The sequence below is a fragment of the Mya arenaria genome, chromosome 4 (genome assembly GCF_026914265.1).
Source record: "Mya arenaria isolate MELC-2E11 chromosome 4, ASM2691426v1".
NCBI lineage: Eukaryota > Metazoa > Mollusca > Bivalvia > Myida > Myidae > Mya > Mya arenaria.
In genome coordinates this window covers 68,693,196-68,705,381 of record NC_069125.1, presented here as the reverse complement: position 1 = coordinate 68,705,381, position 12,186 = coordinate 68,693,196, and the positions used below count along the sequence as shown (strand labels likewise).

At 32.0% G+C, this 12,186-nt stretch overlaps 1 protein-coding gene across 1 annotated transcript in view; it reads left to right on the top strand.

The window, feature by feature from the left end:
- LOC128231484 (WD repeat-containing protein 49-like) overlaps positions 1–12,186 on the top strand; it is a 35,806-nt gene that overhangs the window by 19,378 nt on the left and 4,242 nt on the right. Inside the window, exons 22-27 of the mRNA XM_052944368.1 lie at positions 6,607–6,737; positions 6,999–7,123; positions 7,435–7,524; positions 7,879–7,917; positions 10,620–10,785; positions 11,056–11,190. Of these exons, the coding sequence (XP_052800328.1) occupies positions 6,607–6,737; positions 6,999–7,123; positions 7,435–7,524; positions 7,879–7,917; positions 10,620–10,785; positions 11,056–11,190 (686 nt within the window). The remainder of the gene's footprint in view (positions 1–6,606; positions 6,738–6,998; positions 7,124–7,434; positions 7,525–7,878; positions 7,918–10,619; positions 10,786–11,055; positions 11,191–12,186) is intronic.

Sequence of the window (12,186 nt, the reverse complement as noted above, 5' to 3'; positions counted from 1 at the left end):
TATGCTTACAATGTATTACCACATATATGCTTACAATGTATTACCACATATATGCTTACAATGTATTACCACATATATGCTTACAATGTATTACCACATATACGCTTACGATGTATTACCACATATACACTTACAATGTATTACCACATATACACTTACAATGTATTACCACATATATGCTTACAATGTATCACCACATATACACTTACAATGTATAACCACATATATGCTTACAATGTATTACCACATATATGCTTACAATGTATCACCACATATACACTTACAATGTATTCCCACACATACGCTTACGATGTATTACCACATATACACTTACAATGTATTACCACATATATGCTTACAATGTATTACCACACATATGCTTACAATGTATTACCACATATATGCTTACAATGTATTACCACATATACACTTACAATGTATTACCACATATATGCTTACAATGTATCACCACATATACACTTACAATGTATTACCACATGTATGCTTACAATGTATTACCACATATATGCTTACAATGTATCACCACATATACACTTACAATGTATTCCCACACATACGCTTACGATGTATTACCACATATACACTTACAATGTATTATCTCACATACGCTTACGATGTATCACCACATATACACTTACAATGTATTACCACACATACACTTACAATGTATTACCACAAATACACTTACAATGTATTACCACAGATATGCTTACAATGTATTACCACATATATGCTTACGATGTATTACCACATATATGCTTACAATGTATCACCACATATACGCTTACGATGTATTACCACATATATGCTTACAATGTATTACCACATATACGCTTACAATGTATTACCACATATACGCTTACAATGTATTACCACATATATGCTTACAATGTATTACCACATATATGCTTACAATGTATTACCACATATATGCTTACGATGTATCACCACATATACGCTTACGATGTATTACCACATATATGCTTACAATGTATCACCACATATACGCTTACGATGTATTACCACATATATGCTTACAATGTATCACCACATATACGCTTACAATGTATCACCACATATACACTTACAATGTATTACCACACATACACTTACGATGTATTACCACAAATACACTTACAATGTATCACCACATATACGCTTACGATGTATTACCACATATATGCTTACAATGTATCACCACATATACGCTTACGATGTATTACCACATATATGCTTACAATGTATCACCACATATACGCTTACAATGTATTACCACATATATGCTTACAATGTATTACAACATATACACTTACAATGTATTACCACATATATGCTTACAATGTATTACAACATATACACTTACGATGTATTACCACATATACGCTTACAATGTATTACCACATATATGCTTACGATGTATTACCACATTTATGCTTACAATGTATCACCACATATACGCTTACAATGTATTACCACATATATGCTTACAATGTATTACCACATATACACTTACGATGTATTACCACATATACACTTACAATGTATTACCACATATACACTTACAATGTATTACCACATATACACTTACAATGTATTACCACATATACACTTACAATGTATTACCACATATACACTTACAATGTATTACCACATATACACTTACAATGTATTACCACATATACACTTACAATGTATTACCACATATACGCTTACAATGTATTACCACATATACACTTACAATGTATTACCACATATATGCTTACAATGTATTACCACATATACACTTACAATGTATTACCACATATATGCTTACAATGTATTACCACATATACACTTACAATGTATTACCACATATATGCTTACAATGTATTACCACATATACACTTACAATGTATTACCACATATATGCTTACAATGTATTACCACATATACACTTACAATGTATTACCACATATACGCTTACAATGTATTACCACATATATGCTTACAATGTATTACCACATATATGCTTACGATGTATTACCACATATACACTTACAATGTATTACCACATATACGCTTACGATGTATTACCACATATATGCTTACAATGTATTACCACATATACGCTTACGATGTATTACCACATGTACACTTACAATGTATTACCACATATACGCTTACGATGTATTACCACATGTACACTTACAATGTATTACCACATATACGCTTACGATGTATCACCACATGTACACTTACAATGTATTACCACATATACGCTTACGATGTATTACCACATATACACTTACAATGTATTACCACATATACGCTTATGATGTATTACCACATATACACTTACAATGTATTACCACATATACGCTTATAATGTATTACCACATATACACTTACAATGTATTACCACATATACGCTTATAATGTATTACCACATATACACTTACAATGTATTACCACATATACACTTACAATGTATTACCACATATATGCTTACAATGTATTACCACATATACACTTACAATGTATTACCACATATATGCTTACAATGTATTACCACATATATGCTTACAATGTATTACCACATATACGCTTACAATGTATTACCACATATACGCTTACAATGTATTACCACATATGCTTACAATGTATTACCACATATATGCTTACAATGTATTACCACATATACGCTTACAATGTATTACCACATATACGCTTACAATGTATTACCACATATACACTTACAATGTATTACCACACATACGCTTACAATGTATCACCACATATATGCTTACAATGTATTACCACACATACGCTTACAATGTATTACCACATATATGCTTACAATGTATTACCACATATACACTTACAATGTATTACCACATATATGCTTACAATGTATTACCACATATACACTTACAATGTATTACCACATATATGCTTACGATGTATTACCACATATACACTTACAATGTATTACCACATATACACTTACAATGTATTACCACATATATGCTTACAATGTATTACCACATATACACTTACAATGTATTACCACATATATGCTTACAATGTATTACCACATATATGCTTACAATGTATTACCACATATATGCTTACGATGTATTACCACATATACACTTACAATGTATTACCACATATACGCTTACGATGTATTACCACATATATGCTTACAATGTATTACCACATATACGCTTACGATGTATTACCACATGTACACTTACAATGTATTACCACATATACGCTTACGATGTATTACCACATGTACACTTACAATGTATTACCACATATACGCTTACGATGTATCACCACATGTACACTTACAATGTATTACCACATATACGCTTACGATGTATCACCACATGTACACTTACAATGTATTACCACATATACGCTTACGATGTATTACCACATATACACTTACAATGTATTACCACATATACGCTTACGATGTATTACCACATATACACTTACAATGTATTACCACATATACGCTTACGATGTATTACCACATATACACTTACAATGTATTACCACATATACGCTTATGATGTATTACCACATATACACTTACAATTTATTACCACATATACGCTTATAATGTATTACCACATATACGCTTACAATTTATTACCACATATACGCTTACAATGTATTACCACATATACGCTTACAATGTATTACCACATATATGCTTACAATGTATTACCACATATACGCTTACAATGTATTACCACATATATGCTTACAATGTATAACCACATATACCCTTACAATGTATTACCACATATACACTTACAATGTATTACCACATATACGCTTATGATGTATTACCACATATACACTTACAATTTATTACCACATATACGCTTATGATGTATTACCACATATACACTTACAATTTATTACCACATATACGCTTATAATGTATTACCACATATACGCTTACAATTTATTACCACATATACACTTACAATGTATTACCACATATATGCTTACAATGTATTACCACATTTATGCTTACAATGTATTACCACATGTATGCTTACAATGTATTACCACATATATGCTTACAATGTATTACCACATATATGCTTACAATGTATTACCACATATACGCTTACAATGTATTACCACATATACGCTTACAATGTATTACCACATATACGCTTACAATGTATTACCACATATATGCTTACAATGTATTACCACATATATGCTTACAATGTATTACCACATATACGCTTACAATGTATTACCACATATATGCTTACAATGTATTACCACATATACGCTTACAATGTATTACCACATATATGCTTACGATTTATTACCACATATACACTTACAATGTATTACCACACATACGCTTACAATGTATCACCACATATATGCTTACAATGTATTACCACACATACGCTTACAATGTATTACCACATATATGCTTACAATGTATTACCACATATATGCTTACAATGTATTACCACATATATGCTTACAATGTATAACCACATATACACTTACAATGTATTACCACATATACGCTTATGATGTATTACCACATATACACTTACAATGTATTACCACATATATGCTTATGATGTATTACCACATATACACTTACAATTTATTACCACATATACGCTTATGATGTATTACCACATATACACTTACAATTTATTACCACATATATGCTTATAATGTATTACCACATATACGCTTACAATTTATTACCACATATACACTTACAATGTATTACCACATATATGCTTACAATGTATTACCACATTTATGCTTACAATGTATTACCACATGTATGCTTACAATGTATTACCACATATATGCTTACAATGTATTACCACATATATGCTTACAATGTATTACCACATATATGCTTACAATGTATTACCACATATATGCTTACAATGTATTACCACATATACGCTTACAATGTATTACCACATATACGCTTACAATGTATTACCACATATATGCTTACAATGTATTACCACATATACGCTTACAATGTATTACCACATATATGCTTACAATGTATTACCACATATACGCTTACAATGTATTACCACATATATGCTTACAATGTATTACCACATATACGCTTACAATGTATTACCACATATATGCTTACGATTTATTACCACATATACACTTACAATGTATTACCACACATACGCTTACAATGTATCACCACATATATGCTTACAATGTATTACCACACATACGCTTACAATGTATTACCACATATATGCTTACAATGTATTACCACATATATGCTTACAATGTATTACCACATATATGCTTACAATGTATAACCACATATACCCTTACAATGTATTACCACATACAGTAAAACTGTGCTCGCTCGAAGTCGCCGGGGACTGAGCCTAAACCTCGAGGGAACCGATGTTTGGAATGACCCGATTTCAATTCTCTAGTCTGTTATGAAATATATTTCAGTGTATTTCAAGTATGAAGAAGTCTGTTTACTAAGACAACGATTATGTGTTGCGTTGTGGAAATCACTGATATGTTCAAAGGCTGTCGTTTACTTTATGTATACTTAAATATAAAATGTAAAAGAATTATCAATAAATTGATTTTTTTACCAAATGGCCATATTGCAAAGCAAAGTGACAAAAAGGAAATATTTTCAGATATTCCGATGTTGGATCGATATCGTAGAGTTTATTCATATTTTTATTACTCATTTACATTTCTCACAATTAACTGCTCCTCATTAACTTCTCATAATTATGTTCTAAACTGCCCATATCAACTAATATCGGTCATGCGTTAACATTGTTAAACGGTTTTTCACACCTTATCAATTGCCTTTCAACTGTCATTGCAATTTTTACAACTTGCGAAAATTTAAATACCTAGCAATTGTTTGTTTATTTTGGAACATGCGTTCGGGAAAAAGTGTGAAATTATGATCTTGAGGGAGCCATAAGGTTTTGTGCATGATTTGTGTACTTTGGACCAAGAATATTGCTCGACTCCTTGACATAATTAGGTTTTCAATGCAGCGTAGGTTTATCTTATATGAAAATAGAAGGAAAAAGTTCGGGACTAAGCTCCGACCTCGAGGGAACGACCGCTTGTTCGAACGATCGCAGTTTTACTGTATATGCTTACAATGTATTACCACATATATGCTTACGATTTATTACCACATATACACTTACAATGTATTACCACACATACGCTTACAATGTATCACCACATATATGCTTACAATGTATTACCACACATACGCTTACAATGTATTACCACATATATGCTTACAATGTATTACCACATATATGCTTACAATGTATTACCACATATATGCTTACAATGTATTACCACATATATGCTTACAGTTTCAAATGCCTTAAATTACAATTATTAAAATGTTGTGGTATAATGATTTGTGTTCAAATTCAGAAAGGTCAGGAATTGGAAGTAAATAGCCTTTTTTTGCCTTATGTCTATACAAGAATAATTACAGTTTCCCTTGACCATGTCTTATGTCTGATGCAGGTAGAATACTATGTTGTGTTTGTGCAGGTACATAACAGTGTTCAGAGACACAAATTTCCGTGACTACCACGTACAGGCAGCGGATTGGAAGGGGGGCCAAGAGCACAGTGAGGACATCCTGTGTGCTGCCTTCCAGTCCCCAAACGTACTTGCTACAGGTTAATAGACAACCATGTTCTCCTTGAACAGTTTTAACATTTATGCTTGTCACTAAAGAATATTTTTACTCATAATATACATAAATTATATAAAAGTATAACTCTTACAAAAAAAGGCATGATTAAAAGAATGAGAATAGTTTTATATCTGAATCAATAGTTAGTTTTTTATATTCTTAAGTGCATGTTAGTCAGTAAGTAATTTATTTCACTCGTATTGTTATTTCAACTTGAGTATTTAATTGTTCCCCATGCTTCCAGGTTCATACGACGGCGAGATTGTCATCTGGAACACAAACTCAGAGCATTCCTCGCGTCATCTCACCCAGCGCATGAAGAAACAAGCTAAATCACGTGGCAGTACATTTGTAACTAAGACAAGGGAGGTAATAAACCTGGCAAAATTTCATAGACCAGTCTATGTTCTATTTCTAAAGATGAATCAGAACTGATTCTCAAATTGAACAAAAAATAAAACAAATTTAATGCATTCCAAAATTATTCACAAATTATGTTTTTTAATAGTCATAACAGAAGCTGATCTACAAACTTGTTTAAGGCCAATTTTGCTGTTAAAACATTGTTAGTTAAAGGATTTTACTTGATATATAAATTTTAAATCGAAGTAATCAAGGCTACAAAATATAAATAAATGTGAGCTGTATTTCTGCTTTATTGCCTGTTTTGTTTGTTTCAGAACACAAGTATGTCCATGGGTTCAAGACCAAAGTCTCGAGCAATGTCTAGAGTGTCTGCCCAAAGCAAGAGTTCCGCTGGGGCTGGTGAGGTATGTATCCAGGCTTATAGTTTAAATTATACATAGTTTTTAAGGCATGTAAGTTATTTTTCAATAACTTCACTTAATAACTTCACTGTGTATTGTTGTATGTGCACATGTTAATTACATTTGTTAAATGGATGTGTAAACGGACAAACATGGATAACTATGGTATTAAAAAAGAACAGTTTACAAACATAATAATCTTTGTTTTATTAAAAATACAAGTGATCAGATTTGTTTTTCAAACCATTTTTTGGTATTTCCACTCACTTAAACAGTTTGCAGTGCCTTTGACTTCAGATAAATGTTGTGTATATCGTTAATTAAATATTTATGACAACTGTTTGTGAATTTTCCTAGCGCCGGGAAAGTTTAGGGGCAGTTTCTGTTGACGAAGAGGTAGAGTAATTAACACAACACTAGCACTGCTTGAGACATCTAGTCTCAAGCTGATTCAAAACATCTAAGTCTCTAGCTGAGATCTAGTCTCAAGCTCATTCAAAACATCTAAGTCTCTAGCTGAGATCTAGTCTCAAGCTCATTCAAAACATCTAAGTCTCTAGCTGAGATCTAGTCTCAAGCTCATTCAAAATATCTAAGTCTCTAGCTGAGATTTAGTCATAAGCTCATTTAAAAATTCTAAGTCTCTAGCTGGGATTTGATCTCAAGCTGATTCAAAACATCTTAGACTCTAGCTGAGATTTAGTCTCAAGCTGATTCAAAACATCTAAGTCTCTAGCTGAGATCTAGTCTCAAACTAAATTGAGACATTTAAGTCTCTAGCTGAGATTTAGTCTCTAACTGACTTACGGCATTTAGTCTCTAGCTGATAGCAGTCTCTATCTTACTTAACTGCTGCATGTAAACGCAACAATTCTGTAAGGGAAGTAGTGTTATTTTTAATGTTTTAATTTTTTCTTCACTTTAAATAAATCTATACTGTCTCATTAGATGCTTAAGATTTAGATTCTAAGACAACCATATATGTATATAGAAAATATTTAAAACTTTGACAATTTCTCATTGAATTCATTGTATTTTCTCATTGTAAATAAAGAGAAAGACTTTTATTTTTCATTGTCATATAAACTATCATGTGATGTAAATCTTTTTTATTAGCCATTTTATAGTCAGTAGTTTAATTACTTTAGTCATTCATTAAAGCGTAAATAGTAGTATTTAATGAAATGATTTACTTACAACATCAGTAACACAGACACATATTTAAGATTAATACCTACGTGTATAACACCATCCATCCTTAATGACAATACTTCATCTTAATCAAGAAACCCACATTCACATCAGTTGAAAATAGAAAACTTTAATGGACTTTCTAACTGTTACTTTTCTACCTTTCATAAAAAATTGCAACATTTTATTAAAGATATGGTGTTGTAATAAGGCTAGGCTTAATTGATTTCTATGATAGGTGCCATCTAACAGGTAGGTTCTTAGGGTCTTCAAAACCAATTTGTTTTCTCAAAACCAAAATATAGCAATAGAACAATATTTTAGTAGCTGATAAATGATTGAAATAAGTTGAGAAGTGTATTAGAAACAATAAAAAAACTATATTTCAGTATGAACATTTAAGTGTACATAGATGTCATTGTTTTGCATGGTCAGATTGATATTTCCGTATGCCCTCTTTTTATAACTCAGAGAAGCAAAAGATAATATGGTTGCTTTTTTCATAGATATGGTCTATGTTTATCTGCCTGATAGGTTTTATAATTGGAACCTTACATTAAACATACTATGAATATGGTATGGCCTAGCTAAGCCTATGGTATTTTAAATGATTCAGCAGTTTCTCCATTTTCGCTTCAGTAACACTTCTTTAATAAAAAATTGCCAAAAACAAAGCACTCAATTGTTTTGTTTCATTCTTGGTAATGTCTTGATTGATTGTGTTGCACTTGAGCAGCCTTTCCAACAACATGAATTTATAGTTAAGTCTTGATAGATAAAGCCAGAGACTTAAGTAAAGTTGATTACTATTTGTAAAACAGTCGAAAATAGTGAATTACATTTATATAGGGCATCGGGTAATAATGTATAATAATATTCAGCATATGATAAGCCTATGTATGATATGGATGGCTTAGATAAATTTGTCTTTTTATACCTAAAAAAGTATTAAGCTTTTTTCTTTCTATTTTAAGACATAATACTTGTTATAGAACTATCCATGTATAAAGAAGAGTACTGATAATTCACAATCACACGAATGTTCTTTTGGGGAATGTGGTGATATAACTTAGTTTTTTACCTTTTTATGCACACATTTTTCAGCATTATTTGGTATTGTGGGTTAGGTAGTAGTTACAACATATTGTGTTAAATTCTAATGGTTAAGAAAGCAGCGGAGCAAGCCATGTTTAGCCATTAAGATTATACACCATATGTCCCAAATGACTTAGATTATAACATGTCTCCAGGCGGAAAATAAAATAATGAAGTCATGTCTATGAAGTTGTAAACCTGTAATTCTTAAAAATTACTGATGGTATTTATTGAAGAGCAATTTTATTAGCTGGAAATGCAGGTTATACTCTAAATAGTGTTGGACCTTACATATATAGTCATTATGCATACTCGAAACTTCTTTTATGCAGAGCTTAGACAGTCACTTTGTAAAATGATCTGTTTTCAACATATACATTGTAACAATTGTCTTAACTATGATTATTTCGACATAATTTGCCTTGTGCCCTTTACAAAGTATAAAAAAACAAAAAACATGTAATTGAATAATTTAATAACAACATCTTTGGATATCATAACAATTAGTATTGAAAGTAGTACCAAAACATACACAATATTGAACTTTGCAAGTTCCCCATTTAGACTCATTAAATGCGCATTAAAAGTGCCCTTTTTGACCTAGCACCCTGCCCTTTTCAAATCCTGGCTGAAGCACTGATGTTAAATACTGATGGCCATCTGTCTGACAAGCCCAATTAGGGGCATTCGTCATGTTTTTGTGACAGCTGTTGTTTATCCATGACATTATATTTAGTTCTACGGCATTCAGCTATTCTTGTTCTCTAAGCCATGCGTTTACAGGACAATAAGATACAGTCTGCATATTTTAGAATGAGTACAGTGCAGCTATTTCGAAGCTGGTATTTCTTGAGGCACGGAAGGGCAACTCTGCGAGTGGGGGTGCAAACCTGGTGTCCTGCGGGGGAAATGGAATAGTCCGGTTCTGGAATAGCTCACACTCCACTCTCATTGCAGAGTTCACGGCTCACCTACACGGTATGGAGGGTAAAGATTGGGTCATCTGTTAATGGATTTGAAATAAACAAATCTTGTCCTTTTGATGATGTAATAAGAATAGAACATTAAATCAACATTTTATGATTTTATTTGTTAACATGTTAATATCATAGTGTCCTGAAAGCACAATAGAAAAATAGGTATGTATGTTTCCTGGAGAGACACATCATATTCCACATCTTTCATCTTTGTTGATTAGATCCTGAAATGCACCAAGCTCTATTACAATGTACATGAACTTTATTTCAGCGGGGAGTATAATCATGGGTACCGACAAGAACAACCAGTACCTGGTGACCGGGGATGTAGACGGGGTGCTCAAAGTCTGGGATATCCTGGAGTATGCCACACACGCCGTGGAAAATCTCATTACAACCCCACCTCGTATGTGTTCTGTTTTATATATTTACTGTCTATCAGTTAGAAATGTTGAAACAATTGTGATAACTAATTGAAATAATGACCCTGTGTGCAGTTGGATTTGAGTTCATGGAATGTCAGTCTCAGACAGTATCATTCTACAGAAAAGAATATTCTTTTGAAATTCTATAATTTCTTTTATAATTGTAACATATTCCATCAATCAATTGAAAAATAATACCTACGTATACAAGATTGTTATTGATGTGCTAGTGTTATGTGGGAAGGTTTTCCTTTGTATCAGTTTTTAGGTGTTTTTAAAAATAGCCAAGATATATGTGTGAAGCCCACGCTGAGCGATTCATCAACAAGAGGTTTGTTAACACTCTAGAGGACACAGTTGTCGATCAATGCTTCTAAAAGTTGGTCAGAAGGATTGTCTTGATGAATTCTCAGACAATTCAAATATGGGTCAGCTAGGATAAAAAACTAGGTCACTACGTCAAAAGATAAACCTTGTTAGAGCAGTTATTCTAAAAATTGGTTAGATTATTTTTTTGATGAAAAGCAGTTTTTAATACAGATCATGTCTGCTCAAAAGTCACAAGAGAGGTCACAAAATCACATACCTTACTCTCACAATAGAGACCACATATTGAGACGAATGCTATTAAAAATTGATTAGAATTATTTTTTTTATAAAATCTTAAAAGAACTGTGTTTAAGCAATAGGGGCTGTACTTTTCTGCCGAACTTGATCAGAATGGTCGTCTTGTTTAAGTGTCGATCAAGTTTTAATATGAGCCATGTTAGGTCAAATACTTAAGGCCACTGCTTATGAATTATAGGCTGCTTTTCCATATGATCTTTCTGAAACTTGATCAGAATGATTGTGTCGAATGAACTTTAAAACAAGTTTGAAAAGTGGACACATAAAAAAGCTCATAAGGCCACACACCCTGGAATACTCTTGTTACGAAACAAAGACAACAATTAAGGTCAATGAATTTTAAAACTGGT